The sequence below is a fragment of the Buceros rhinoceros genome, unplaced genomic scaffold, assembly GCF_000710305.1.
Source record: "Buceros rhinoceros silvestris isolate BGI_N320 unplaced genomic scaffold, ASM71030v1 scaffold3602, whole genome shotgun sequence".
NCBI classification, from domain to species: domain Eukaryota; kingdom Metazoa; phylum Chordata; class Aves; order Bucerotiformes; family Bucerotidae; genus Buceros; species Buceros rhinoceros.
Window position 1 is genome coordinate 104,002 of NW_010397028.1, and position 15,675 is coordinate 119,676.

At 41.5% G+C, this 15,675-nt stretch overlaps 1 protein-coding gene across 5 annotated transcripts in view; it reads left to right on the plus strand.

The window, feature by feature from the left end:
• LTBP1 (latent transforming growth factor beta binding protein 1) overlaps positions 1–14,029 on the plus strand; it is a 101,580-nt gene extending 87,551 nt beyond the window's left edge. For all 5 annotated transcript variants that reach the window (XM_010146071.1, XM_010146072.1, XM_010146073.1 and 2 more), the window contains 3 exons: positions 8,496–8,618; positions 12,116–12,265; positions 13,012–14,029. In XM_010146071.1, the coding sequence (XP_010144373.1) occupies positions 8,496–8,618; positions 12,116–12,265; positions 13,012–13,181 (443 nt within the window). In that variant the 3' untranslated portion in view covers positions 13,182–14,029. The remainder of the gene's footprint in view (positions 1–8,495; positions 8,619–12,115; positions 12,266–13,011) is intronic.
• Positions 14,030–15,675: the final 1,646 nt, after the last annotated feature.

Genomic DNA, 15,675 nt, shown 5'->3' on the forward strand with positions numbered 1-15,675 from the left:
CCAAGGCCTAGTTTGGATATTGCTTTCTTACTACAAATACGTCTTCCAGGAATGTGATTTTCCATGTAGGAATGCCATGCTACACTAGTAAAGCATTTTATTCTGATCATACCTGGATTTTTACTTGGGCTTGTGTTACTCTAACCATAATGTTGTGGCTAAAGCAGCGCATGTTTTACTTGCAGTAAGAACCCTCAATGAATCATTAATGTGGTTGGTTTTGTCTGCTTGGGTTTTATGTCTTTATGATTTACTTGCAAGGTCCCTGAACCTGTTCTTATATATCTTTTCTTGCTTGAGTTTGCTTTGAAAGTGCAGCAAATGAAAAAAGCACCCAGTTTTGATGATGTTGGCTGGAGTAACTGCTTACCCCAGAAACAGACTGAAGAATTAAAACAGGGCATGACAGCAACTTGATTTATAAGCTATGGAAATACCTGACGTGTCTTTGTCAGAACAAATCTTATAGGGTGACATTCCCAGGCACTGACTTGCTACACCTGCTAGAATAACAGTTGCCATGGAATGAAATGTAATGGTAAAAATATTACAGAGCAATAACTAATAGCAAGAATTGTTGCTACGATCTGGAGCTACTCAGGTGGAAAGATAGAGCAGGGTAAAGGAGTTTTTCATTGCACAGAGTTCATCACGTTGTGACAGTGACTTATCTGTGTCATAAAAGCATGCAATTCTGAGAGAAGGAAGGAAAGCTTTTCCTCATAGAGAGCATTCAGGGAGATCCGAGACTTGCTTCTGAAGGATTCTAGCTAGTTGCATTAAAGCAGGATAAATCTGAAAAGGAACAGAGAAGGACTACCACGATGGGCAGGGAATGGACAACACATCTTACAAGGAAAGATGAAAAAAGCCAAACCAAGATGCAGAACAGAGGTTGCAAATAGTAAGACTCTCCACTACAGCACAATCATGGAGGATTCCCACAAGCTTTTAAATTAAACAGCAGTGCTGATGTGAGGAAAAAAAATTAAGTAACTTCAGTCCGAACATATGTAGGCTTAACATTAGTTGAATTTTGATTGTTAGGACCACAGGTTTCTAGACCAGCAATCCTGTGACAACAGTCAGGTGCAGATCTCCACTACCTCTATGAAGAAACTTGAGAAATTAATTTTTAAAATTACTTGAAGGTTCCTGATGGATAACATGCTCAGTGTCACTTGGATAACCCTCAGAGAATGCTGAAGAGCATGATGTTTGATTTAAAATCTTTCTTCCCCCAGACATAATTTTTACATGAAATTTAATATGCCTTGAAAAGTATCTTCTTTAACTTGAAACTACAAGGTGTAATTTGATCCCAAACACTTTAAATCTTACTTACAGATTGGAACACAGATATTTTTAAAAAATAAAAGCATATTGAATCTTTATTATGTTAGAACAAACATACAAATGTACATTTCTTAGTGGAGGGGGTATGTGCTTTTGTGTCCTTGCACACGTGCGCTTGTGCACGCGCGCGCGCACACACACACACACACAGAAACCTGGAAGCCTTTCTCTGTTTTCAGGAACACTTACCAAGAAAAATTTAAAGCTGACTGAAGTGAATAAATGATTCATTTGACATGTCTTCAGTTTGTAGTACTTAAGTGATATCATTGGCTGGAGAGAGTGCTTTCACACCTCTGGGCCAGCAGGTCACAGGTTCAAGTCCTGGCTGAGGAACCTGGAATTCCTCCATTTTTAAATACTTGTGTATTGTGATTGCCAGATTTACTATTGAATGTGTTTGCTTATTTCCCAAGTTAGGGGCATTCTGAAGATTTGTAACACATGTTAAAGAAGACCTAGGGATGTGAAAAGCATTGTCACCAGAAGCCGTTCGCCATGAAATGGGCTGGAACATAGAACAGATCGTTCACTGATCTGTGGTTTCTTTTTACCTTATTTATACTCACCTTGTATTTGAGGATCTACATGATGCATTTAGAAAGAAGGAAATACAGACCTACCAAGTGAGACATTGCAAGCGATTAGTAAGTGACGCATTTGCAAGTCCATTCTAAAACGAATCCATGCTTTAGTAAAAATAACCTGTAACTTTTGTGTCACAGCTTGCCTTGAAAACAATTCCATTTTTCATGACAAGATTTAAATGTCCTGTTTAAATCTAAAACAAGGCTGTGTTCACCTCCTGTAAACCTGAACATGTAGCACCTGAATTATGAACCTGCTGATCCTCCAGAAGCTCCTGCGAGATCCTTATGGGACTGGAGTGGATTTTAGACAAGGTCTGTTGTTAGAGGATACAGGAGATTTGAAGCAAGGAGATAAAAGTAACAGCTAGAAAATGTTGAGTAAGGTGGTAGGTCAGGGTCAATATTTAATTTAGGGAGGCTGCCTATTTTTTTTATGTGTAGAATTACCTTCATAGAGTTTGTTATCCCAGTGCAGTACCACCTTCACTTCAGTAACACCTGAGGATGCCTGGAAGGCAGGATTATATGCCACTCAGTTAAAGACACACCAGTCTGTTAAGAAGGGTCTTTTCTTCTTCTGTAGCTGGCTGCCTGCAGAAGTTCTAATACAGAAAAAGAGGGTAAGGTAGGACTGGGGCTCTGCAGTTTTAACATTTGTTTTAATAACTATTTGTTGAGGGCGGTGGTACATTACTACATCTACAACAAAAAACTTGGTGGTCTGGCTACTAAGATAATGTCATTAACGTGTTCCTTGGCAACTGTAAAGGACACCGGCATTTATTTTGTTAGCCTGCTTATTTGGGTAACCTTTTACATATCCTTTACTCTTTTACTGGAAGTTTTAAATTCTAGTAGTTTGTGGGGTTTCATGGAACCACTTTATTTTTCTCTTTACCTCCACCTTAGCATTTGCAAAGCCCAGACTAGGAGAACACTGAGAGTACTCAGTAACGTGAATCATCTGGGTGTCGTATAAAGTAGGATTCCTCTTGGCCAATTTCACATTTTTTCTTAATACAGAAACCCACGTCCCCGCTGGTCCTACCAGTTTTCCCTTCCATCAGGACAGAGAAAGAAGGATCCTGAGCATTACATTTCTCTGACCTGTTCCAGACATCTGCTTTAGGATGAGATAGTATCCTAGAAGTGGTTATGTCTTTACATGGACTAAAAAGGGATGCTGGATGACTAACTCAGGTGCAGCCCCATGGAGATGCCTACATGTAGTTGTTGAATTCTACCCCTTTTGGCTGGACAGATTGTTTGGATTGCATTTTTGATGCAAGGAACTCTGTGTATCCTTTGTAAACATTATGAGTTAGTTCTGGCCTGAGCTTCCATATTAGGAGAACATGGTGTTCCCTTCAAGTTCTGGCTAATGTCACTCATGGAGATCTGAAAGTGCGGGGAAAACAGACGTGTAAAGGATGAGTTTCCCTCTGTCCTCTTTCGAGATGGTACAGATCAGCAGGCAGGCACTGGATTAATTTCGGGAAACCACAGTTTGTCTTTCCATTTAGGATGACATTGTGTCTCCTTCCTTTCTGGAAGGGACTCTGGACGTGTTGGGGGCTTAAAATACGACAGTGATTGGGCCTTGAACATTCAAAGTCTTAGGGTCAGTTGTGCAGATTTTTGGCTGCTTCTGTTTGTGTTGATTTTCAGTGCTTTCTCTGAAGCTTAGGAAAGACGTCGCAGAATAGCTTTGGAAGGGTTTTCCTCATGGAACCTCACACTCCAAGCGTACATGGGAGTCAGCAAGAAGTCAGCCACTTGCACAGCTGTGGCAGAAACAACCTGACTCTTACTACAACTTTCAACAATCTACCTCAAGCAGTAGGAGAGAGATTGTTTTAGGAAATTTAGTTCAGTTTAGTTTTAGGCACTAGTTGAAAAACGAAAGGTGACTCCCAAGAGGGTTTGAAACAATCAGATGGGTAATTACTGCATTTTTAACGTAAGCTTTTTCTCCGAGATTTCATGTAGACTATTTCCATGTGAGGATATGAATATCCTTCTTAACTCATGGAAAAAATCCTTTAAGACTGGTACCCTTCCCTTTTTCTTTAGTACCAAGAGATGTAGAATATATGTGAATGCTCTGCACCACAAACCTCAGCATCTGTTCATGGAAGATGTCAGTGGAATTATCTAAACTGTCAAACAGCAGATCTAAATGTGGAACAGAAATATCTTCAGCTTTGGTTCAGAGATGATGACATCTCCTGAGAGAGCATAAATTTAATCAGTTCAGACGGATGTCCAGAACCCCTGGTCGAGAAGGGACTTATGTTACATGTAATAAATGCTTGCTTGGCTTTGTCCTTCTCTCCAGTGATTTCTTCCATGGTGAAACTTGCATTCTTAAGTAATTTGAAGGAACTGCCCAGGTGTTGATGGCTTTGGCTCCTTTTTCGTGTGTGTGATGGTGACAATTCTGAGGAGCTGGAACAGGAATAAAACTTACTTTGTGGGCAGGAGCTAGGATTGGCTGTGTGCAGTTGTTTCATGGTTATGTCAGGAAAAGCTTTTTTATATAACATTTTGGTTTCAGTACATGGAATAGGGAATAATTTTTCTGACTAGAGAATTTAGGATTTTTAGGCCTCCAGGTACAAGTAAGGCCCACACAGGCTTGTGCCGTTACAACAGCTGTATATGCAGATGAGATGCACCATTGCACAGCTGCACTTATGCTAACAAGTGCCTAAAAGCCAGTCAGTCCTTCCGATTTACGTTGTGTTGTCTCCATCAGCCCAGCTTTCACCACCAGTTGGAGCTAACGTGTGCCAGTGTGCCTGAGCATCTGACTGGAATCCCTTAACACGCTTGTTTCATGTGCACACATCTGACTTTAAAACCGCCCTTTACATTTTTGGAAGCATACATCAGCTTCCTTTTATACTAGCTAACCTAAGTTATTCAACAAGCTGTCTCAGTGCTTCATTTGCAAGTTATGAGAAAATCTTAGAAACACATGGAGCACTGTAGACTAAATTATATTAAAAACACAAGTCTCTCTTCCTCTTGAACTGCAGTTGTATTGTCCTTGATCAGGGGACAGGAAATGAGCAAGCAGAGAAAATAAATCCATATAGAAAAAGGTTTTATTGTTGGTCATGAATTATGGGGCGGGGGTATTATTTTTTACTTTACATGAAAGATTATTTTGAAAGTGAGCATTAATTCCTGTGACAACTAAAATGTTTTTGTCGTTCAGGGCCGTTACGCATTTTCCCTTGCTCTCTGCCCCTCACCGCTGCCTCGGTTGAAGTCTCCACTGTCATCTCCCTAGGGCAGTATCACGCTGTTCTCTCATCTGCCTACTTTCTGTGCACCAGTCAGACTTTCACCCACTAATGTTACACCTCTTGTTTCATTTAGTTCCCTTCCCTGGAAAACTGTGACCGGTGTCCAGCGCAGTGACCCAAAATACACTGGTTTTAATTTGAGCTGTAGGAACACAGCGTAGCAAGGGGAGGAATGTACGTACGGTTTCTGTTAGTTTACATCTGGCTGGCTGGAACTTGTTCTGTCCTCCAAAGGGGGGAACTCCGATGGGTCATTTTTCTCAGGCATCCAAGTCTCTAGTTTATCTTATTTCAAAATGCTGGTTGTTGTGATCTTTCCAGAATGTGGCCCCCCAAATACCTATTAGGCTTTTAGGCTTTGTACTTTGCTCTCTGCCCACTCTTTTCTTGCCTGGAAAACAAGACCAGCTCAGCAAGGTGGCATAGCTAGCTTGCCATTGTTATTGGTCCCAAATCTCTACTCTTGGCTGCGTAGATGGGTTGCTGTTGCTCTCTTGGGTTTTATGTCGTGAGCACCTAGTAACCGAATCAACACATTTTGAAGGAAAAGAGATAAAGTCTACACTACTTGGACAGCTGAATAGAACATACAGTATTAAGAGAGTATTGTAGGTATTTCCGACTCAAAACAGTATGTATCAAAACAATGACATAAATTATATACAAGGAGGATAGAGGTATACATTCTAAATTGACTTAAGACTATTTAAATGCTCTCTCAGCCTTTGTATTAAAGCTGTATGTACAAATAGTGCAGAAAGTATTAAAATATCGGAGTGTATTAACAAAGGGTTAATTAAGCCTAACAGACTTGAAGAGATTAGTAGATTATTACAGTTGTACCTACAGCCTTGTAGAAGATACTGATCTAGTTACAGCTCCCTGTAACAAGTACCAAGTTTACAGTATGCCCTGAAACAGCTCTGCCTCATTTTGGAGCCACTAATTTACTTACAGTGAGACCTAAAAATGCAGACATCCAGAACCTGATGGGCGAGAGACCACTGTGGCAGGAAACGAGTTTCTATCGTCAACATTTCATTGTTCTTTTTTCGATAATAAGCAACTTTGTTTTGGCAGACGTGCAATATAAAATAGCATTGCACAATCTTCAAGCTACCCAGCTCTCATGTACATGAGAGCCCCAGCTTTAGGGGTTGTCAAATGTTCCAACGGCTTCCTTCGGAAGAAAAACATTGTTTCGACTACCGGCATCGCTGAGTAAATTAGCACTGAGTAATCTGAGAAGTCGATGTGCAGGTTCTGTCCAATCCTTTCCATCAGATCACATTCATGTGGGAAAAGTGGTGATCCCTCAGACTTGCTTGCCTTGTCCCCTTGTCGTTCACTGACTGGCTTTGTGTGGTGGTTTCTTCCACACGGGCCAGATGAACTGGTGTTTTGCGATAGAGAACAGACTTCCTTTGCCAAGAACATTTGTGTGCCTCTGTGAGAAAGTGCTTTTCGCTTCTGCACAGCCTTTCCCTGCGTATGTATCGAAGCCCTTGGGCATAACCAGTAGCTTAACACAAAACAGTGAAGGAGTCAGCGTGAGATGATAACCCAGCAGACCCCGGACGTGGATGTTATCTGGGTTAGATGTTGGGAAGGAAGAATATGGTGTTTCTGGTGCTATCACAGCTCTCAAAACTGTGCTCGTTATCACAGTACCTCAGTGGGAAGCTGTGCATTAAGGGATGTAAGTAACATTTGCTACATGCCGTTTATTTTCTCCTGCTGGCTTTGTTTCGCAAGCTCTCTTGGGCAGCGTGCTTTTTCATCTGAGAGAGGAGAGGGTTGTTTGAATATAATTATTAGTGTATATAAATATATTCTGGAGGATGCATGTCAGAGGAAATCACCTTGCACTTGAAGCAAGAAGGTGGTGACATTTACAATGATTTGTAAGTTCTCCGGGGAGTTCTGCAGACTCGGACTGGCACTCATGAGAGTTCTGGATGTGCGCAGACAAGCTTTGCCTGTACTGTACAGTCTGATGCTCTCAAAGAGCCAAGTCGTAGACCACAGAATTCAAACAAACTTTTTTTGAACACTTTTTTTCAGTACACAATAAAAGCATTCCAGGTGCAGGAGATATTACCTGTGAAAATAAAGTTACAGTGCTGGGCAGCAAGTGGGGCAGAGCTCTGCACTGTCTAGAGGCAGTCTGGATTTATCCAACTATTTGCTGTCTGGGACAGTTCTACACAGCATGAGGTTTCTGGCTCAGTAACCATCTGCAATTCTTGGATTTTGTATCTGCCTGGGGCTTTTTTTCCCCTCTCTCTCTTTTGGTGGTTTTCTTTCCCGTTCTTGCTCTGCCTGATTCTCAGAACACCAGGCAATCTTCACAGAAACAGATGCTCAGTAGTCTGTAGCAACAGTAAAGCAGCACCTGCATTGCTGTATTTTAACAACATTTCTGTTTTCAAATAAATTGTCTTGTACGTATCTTAGTAAATGCTAATGGAAACAGAGGTGACACAATAAATTAAAATAAAAAATACAGCTCCACATCAGCATTTCAGACATGGACAATGAACATCTAAAATGAAGAGCTGCTTGGGTCTGCTTCAAGTTTTGTAGTCTAGCTATTGGAGAGAGACAAAAAATTGGAGTTTAACCCTCTCCTGTGCATTTCCCCTTGCACTTTGAGGTTTGCAGCCACAGAGACTTTGAACAGCACTCATACTTAATCCTGTGGTTTGCAGATGAGTGTGGGCTATTTCAGGAGGACTTTTTTGTTCTGTGATTTCTGCAGCTTGGCTGACAGTGCCAGAAGTAGTCTCACCTGCTCCAGTTGCTTCCTTTGTGGTGCCTTCAGCTGGCAGCTGTGATGGCCTGGGATAGCCTTTGTTCCATCAGAACGAGGAGCGTAACCACGTATAGCCCTGGGGACGGGTGCATTGGCAGCGGGATACACAGCGTCCCTTTGCTCTTGCTTTCTCATGCAGGCCAGAAGAACCTGACCCATAACTTTTTGTACAGTTGTTGACTTGAATCTGTCCCTGCTGTTATCCCGGTTATGACTTAATAGTTTGTATTTGGCTCATTAATATTTTAATGACATTCTTCTTGAAGAGAGAATGCTTTCTGGAAATTGCAGATTTATGGGGTTTCTAGGAAGGTAAGTTTACTTCCAGCTAATATGAACCACAGCTCACTGGGAATAATGTAATGCAGTCTGTGTTACAAGTGTGACTAGTTTTCTATCCTATTTTCTTTGCCCCCTCAGAGGATTATGCCCAGCTGTGCAACATTCCTGTTCCAGGATCTCGACGGCCATATGGACAAGATGCTTTGGTTGACTTTGAGGAGCACTACACTCCAGAAACTAATCCATACTTTGTTGAAGACCGTAAGCAAGTTTCTCTGTTATGTAAAATAATTGAAATGAGTGTTGGATTATTTCCCTGTAGCTGGCTTCATTCTTCTGTTTGCTTCTGAGTAACGTGGCCTATTTATGGTTTAGTTATTCCTACGACACCAGCTTGCAGTCAGGTGTTCTGGTTCAGTGTTCTGCCAGTGTTGTATGAGGGTCCAGCACAATATGAATTTTTGATACAGTGAAATAGTTTGTGCCAATTGTACGAAATTTGTATTTACCAACAGATTTACAGCTGAAGGTCAAACAGATTGCCAGTTTCCCTTCTCACAAATTAATTTTCCTCTGAGCACGGAAGAATTTTTCAGAGTGCTTACAGTTTAAAGGAGAAAATAAAAGCCCTTCGTGGCAGCTTTCCTTGATTTTCCAGCAGAAAAAATTGTATGGGGGAAACGGAGAGTATGCAAGTCGATCTCGCTCAGCAGAGAAAATTTACAGCGCACTGTGATCAGAGTCTGCATGCATATAGCCTTCAGGCGTGATGGAGCGGTCTGCCGGGCAGGGTGTTGAGGGACGGCATACGACATCTCAGTCGTACCTGAGGAATACCAGCGTTCCTTACAGGTCTAGCCCAGAGGAATGGTTACAGATCTCAGCGTCTTCCTCAAAATCAGCCATTCAGCATATTTCATCACAGGTTTAGAGAAGAAAAGCGGAGGTAACAGAACGAACTGGTAACTTCCGGTGCCTTATACGCATGGCCTACAAGTTGCCACTATGCTCTTTACCAAAGTGCTTCTCCTGTACGACGAGTTATTTTTAAAGTGACATAATAGGTCAAAACAGGGCAGGAGGGTTACAGCACGCTATCGGAAAGGGGATACACATTTCTTGAGCACATTGCACTTCACACATTTACACAGAATAAATCTAGTTAATGAGGTCATCTCTATTTAGCATCTAAATGACCTTCTAGCTCTACACAGAATTGTACAACGTCTTTTTTCTTTTTACCGAGATGATTTTAATTAAACAGTACTGAGTGGTGACGTCTAATTGAGGTATCACACGGATTAGAACTACCACACACAATGAAAAGCCCAGAAAGACAACTGGGTAACCAGTGTGATAGATAAAATACCGAGTGGGAAAGAAGCACCTCGCGAGTTATAAGCAGCAGTGAACAAATACAATAAAACTGTGGAGAGTTTTGAATCCACAGTTGAGCCCACTGTCTTAGGAAGAAAGGTGTAAGAGCTCACATCACTTGATCCCATCCTATCACTGAATCGGATACAGGGAAAAGCAAACGCATAAGAAGCCCCGGAAGACACGGTTGTATGACTCTGTTGTGGTCAGAGGCACATTCCCTGCCAGGTAGAATTGCCACGTGTTTAGGGTATCAAAGACTTCAAGGTCACAGTTGTGCCGCGGTGTGTGTGAGTAATACAGCCGCCCTTCCCACCCCACAGCAGGGCCGTGTACTTGAATGTCGTATTTGTCACCAGCATGCAATCCGCTTCCACACAACCAAATGCACGTATTAGAATTACAGCCCAGGTCCCAACCCACTGTGGTGAAGTGGAATATTTTGTGAGGTAGAACTTGCTGGGCTTTAGCTAGTTAAAGTTACAACACACCGTATTTATGAGAAAGGAGAGCAAAAATGTGTGTGCACGTGTCTGTATGTATGCATATATGTGCATACATACTATATGCCAAGTAAGTGATGCCCGTGCTTTATTTTAAAAGTATCTATGTTTTGGGGGGAGCGCTCTTCCCTTTCTTGACACTGTTTTCTAAATTGGCAAGGATCTTCACTTTAAAGGACCCTCCTGAGCCTGCTGCAAGCTCTGTTAGAGGACTTGAGAACATAATGAAGCTTGGTTGAGTTTCTTCTGCATTGTTACCGTCCATCCTGGCAGTCTGCTCAGTACCCTCAGTACTGTTCACTGAGTGTGATTTACTGGGTTTGCGGAAAAGATTGTAATGTTTTCCACTTCACGTACGTTTGTATACATCCTCTGTGTTATGTATGTTCTTGAGATGTGGCATGTGTCAGCAAGTACCTATGTCACATTACGTGTTCGGTGTCTCCAGAATTTATTCAGTGTATGACTGACCAGAATGATCCTTACAAAGAATCCCACCACGCCAGAGAAAATCCCCGCTAGAAACAACGCAGTCAAAGAGAGGGCGTGTGGAAATGGCAGTGCAGAAGTTAAACGAAGGATGATACCGAAAGGGCAGAAAACGAAAGGCAAAGCAGGACAAGAGAGAAGAGGGCCTCAAGAACCACGACAGGATGGAAAAACTATAAAAAACGGGAGAACAAGCAGAAGAAAAGGGAAAAATCCATGTTCTTATGCAGCTTTGCAAATCTACATGTCACAATTGTTACAACAATATAAATTGGTAAACGGGTTTTAGATGAACCCATGGTTTGTGGACTCATCATGTTAATTATATTTTACGGGGCAGATGGGGAGATGGATCCTACTCTGTTCCACTCCAGCTCCAACTTGCCCTTCATTTCTGTGCTATATAAATCCATTATGCTGGTAAACGTACCACGCTCAACCGTCCTCAGCTCTCTCCTCAGGAGTCTTTTTGATGTGATGGGCTGCCATCTGCTGTCCTGTTACATCACTGCTCCACGAGAAGAAAGCTTGTGAAAAACTTGTGCAGGACTAGCAGGAGCAATTTAGTCCTACAGGAAATCTTTGAACATGTAAAAATGCCAAATAATTTTTTTTTAGCATAAATCCTTCCTCATACATCCTCATACCGTCATGCCCTAAGACAGGGAGCACAAAAGGCCTTGTAGGGACCACTGAATACGGAGACAACTCTTTAGCTCTGACTACTCACCATCTGGAATTATGACAAGGAAGAATTCATAGATTACAGGTATTTGTACTGGTGCCAGTCACGGAAGTACCAGCCAAAGGGTTGTTAACCAAAACCACAACAGGAAAGCAGACTCTGACAACTGCTTACTTTTCCTTAAGGCGGCTGAGATGGTTTTGTTTTTTTTTTAAAGTTTTCTTCGAAATAAATTAGAATGCATCTCTTCCCCCCAATAAGTGGGGTAACTTATTTCTCTGGAATACTTTTTTAAGGAACTTTTACCCCAAACTGCACTACCACTTCTTACCTTTGATTCCCCAAAGGTTGATACACCTAACAATTCAAATAAAAGGTGCGATTTAGAAAACAGTGATTGATCCTTCAAAATGTATACTGTCAAATAATGCAGTTTCTGTCATTAAAAAAGAAAAGAGATTTTTAACACAAATTAAAAACTTAATAGTTCACAAAGTTACTCAGTTCTCATTCTGAAACATACCACTGCACTTTCCTAGTGCATTTAAACCTCCATATGGTGCAGATCTGCTGAAGCTGACCTATTTTCTGTAAAGTCAAGTCATGTTCCAGTAACCTGCTGAGAGAATTTCAGCCTCTCACTATGCATTTGGGTACAGTGATTGGGCAGCTCTGTAACTTGTTGCAATTCTTCCTCCACACAGGTTTTCTGAACAGCTTTGAGGAGTTACAAGCAGAGGAATGTGGTATTCTGAACGGATGTGAAAATGGCCGGTGTGTAAGAGTCCAGGAAGGCTACACCTGTGACTGCTTCGACGGCTATCACCTGGACATGGCAAAAATGACTTGTGTTGGTGAGGACAGCACAATAGTTCATCTTCGCTGGTAGTCTGTCAGTTTACTTGTCAGTTGGCCCAGGGAGGGGCTGGAACAAAGGGCTTAGAGATGATAACCTGAATTCTGCTAAAGATGCCGGCTTTGATTTACTGCAAAGGCCGGTAAATATTGTTAGAGTAATAACTCTGTTGGTGCTCCCCAGTTCATCACAGTCACTGTGTTAAGAGCACAGAAATGAGCAGACACACATTTGTGTAATGAAGCTGAAAATTTTCTCAGGAATTTAACACTAGCATATGGAACAAACGGCTTTCAAAGGCTTTAGTGAGCTGAGAGGATGGGACTGGATCCAGAACAGAAGAATAATTTTAGAAGCAGATTTTTAGAGTGGTTGAATCACCTGAAAATGCAGATAACCACTTGGTGGAGTTTGTACTGAGAACTTTGAGCTTCTTTCTTATAAGCCACTTTCCAGTCATCAGATAAAAATCTGTAAGTGGTTATTAATTTTTTGCTTGGCAGCTTAGGCTGAATTTGGACATGGTAATGTAACAGTTTAAGGCCATTTAAACTACTGATAACTCCCACCTCTTCTCAATTAATCTCTTACAGCTTTTGACCCAGCCTAATTCCACCTGATCTGGACTGAAAATAAAGTTCTCGGTGTATTCACACAGCATGTTCCTGACAATGCTGGGGAAAAAGAGAGTTTTTCCTACACCCCAGACTGAAGTACCTGTCTTTTGATGTCCCCTTTTTGCAGATGTGAATGAGTGCAACGAGCTGAACAACAGGATGTCTCTCTGCAAGAATGCCAAATGCATTAACACGGAAGGTTCGTACAAGTGTCTGTGTCTCCCAGGGTACGTACCTTCAGACAAGCCAAACTACTGCACTCCACTGAACTCAGAACTAGACAGTGAACTGGACTAAAGGAAAATCCACGTGTCCTAAGCCCAGATACTCTGCACTGTATGAAGAAAAGGAAGAGAAGTATTTAACTTGAGGAGGCACCGAAGCAGCAAATGTAAGGGGAGAAAAGCATCGAGGTGTGTCACAGGTGAGACGTGATGGGCTGATGGTGTATCAGCTTCGCTGAAGAGACAGAACAAATGGACACATTACTCTGTATGAAAGAAACAATCAAGTGTATAGTGTGTTCATAAGAAAAAAGTCTTTGAAAATAAGCAAAAACAGTGCTGTTATTTTAAACAGAAGAGCTTTCGGTTTTTGGGTTTGGTTTTTTTACTATTGCTTGATTAATTTGGCATTTAAATAGTGATGGAAATATTTTATATTACTACGTCATTTTTTGATTGTTCAGTTCCTTGCCTACTGTTTCTTTTCAGACTTTTCTTCTGATCAGTACCAATTCTATGATACAGATATTCTTAGGCCATTTTATAAGAACTGTTACACAGGGTAATGCTCCTCCTTCTCTGGAACATTGGTCAGTGACTTTGTTTTGATTTGCTACTTGTCTGCCCTGTGGAGCAGGCACCATTTGTTTTCAAATGTTTATATACCTTGGTGAAAAGTCCTTATATTCATTTTGTATTCTGTATGGTTGTTACTGCACTTAAAGTCTTTAGAACCTTTCTTGCCAAGTTCAAAGCTGCTAGTGGACAACATTGGATTCCTTTTGTACATTAAAACAAAAGATTTTAGCTCACGTCTGTATTGTAATGTGTAAATTGAACACAAGAGAGATCTTGTATGATTACCCTAACATATTAAAGCTGTATATTAAAACTCAATAAAATCACCTTTTTTTAGAAAAAAAAAGCTGTTTACTAATTGTAGGCTTTTTTTTTTCTTTTATTGGTGTTTATATTACAAGAATACACCCCTGAGGTGTTTACAGTACTAGAATTAATTTCCATTACCTTAGTTAGAAGGAGTTGTCTGGCTGGTTTTTCCTTCTCATGCTGTTTTAATAAGAAGACCAGAATCTCAATCAGTTAACGCCTGAATTTAGGCTTCCAGAGGAAAGACTTCAAACACAGTCCTACAGAAAGTGTTTGGCTTGGAAGCTGATGCCCATGGAATTTTTCTTCTTTCCTGCTCTCGGCATGTTTCCCACTAAATCTGCAAATAAGGCTCTTCAGTATGGTGGTCTGGTTTTCAGAAAATACTGAAGAGAAGGCGGAGAATTTCTTTTTCTTGATGAACTGTACCAGCTCTGGGTTTTAGTGGAAGGAGAAAAAGAGATTAGAGGACTGAGAGATGTTTCACTTTGACCTCCGGAGTGAAAGGGTTTGCTCCGGAAATCCCAAAACAGGTCCATTGGTACATATTTGCTGTGTCTTTTAGACACAGATTAAAAGGGAAAGGATAACATGAAGCTTTAAAAAGTGAGTCATATGGCATCCGATTGTCCAGAAATTACATTTTTATTTCTCCTTTCACCAAAAAAAGGAATACTTGTTTTGATTCTGATCCAAGTTTCTTTTCCGGTATTTAGGTAAGCAGCTGAACCAAAGATATGGTCACTCGTATTCCTTTCGGTGCTGCACTCAGTAGATCTCATTAAAGCCCATGTGCCTGGTAACGTGCAGGTGCACCCGTCCTTCCCAGGGCTCCTCCTCGCTATCTGCTGGAATCTGACACTAGGACTAGTGGAGATATTGTACATTTAAGATCTGTTAAAGTGCAAGAAAATGTTAAAATGCAAGAAAAATTTCTGAATAAAACTGTGGGGAGAGGGATCTTTAAGGAAAAGACTCTTTGTGAAAGTCCCTGAATCCCTTGACTTTTCTAGAATTAAGCAGGAGAGGACCAGTCGCTCTTCTCAGTCAGAAGAGGTGGACTACAAACACTAGAGCTGGTCTGTCCTTACAAAAAAAAATAATTCTTGCTTACCTGCTGAGGTTAAGGAAGAAGGAGGGAAGGTCTGGCCTTACTAGGGAATTCTGTAACTAAAGAGCTCTTCCTTGTCCTGCTTAAGGTTAATCCTAAGATCTTAAAAAACACCAAGGTCACAGTTACAACCTTCCACTGGATTCAGGATGAGCTTTGGTTTGCTTTCACCTGTCATGAAAAAGACAGTGCTCGCCCTACTCGTACCTCCAGAGGGCCGCCCCCTGCTCCAGAAGCTGGCGGTGTTCACCTCTGAAACACAGCCTAGGCCCCAAAACTGCCAGGGCAGTCAGCTCCACAGCCTCAGACGTTGGACATCCCAGTACTCCTTCAGTCCTTCCCCAGCTAGGGAGCTGAAATGACAGTACGAGTCTCCACTTCTCCTGGGAGTACACCAGTGTGACAGCTGAGGAGGTAACAGACTGCCGTAGCCTTAGCAGTCTTTGCCTGGGGACAACCACTGTACTGAACATATAATTCTGAGCCACAAGAGTGGCTCCTTGCTGATTTATTACATCTTTTTAAAACAACTTGTTCAGAATAGCCTTGGACTTCTCTGTTCTCAGGC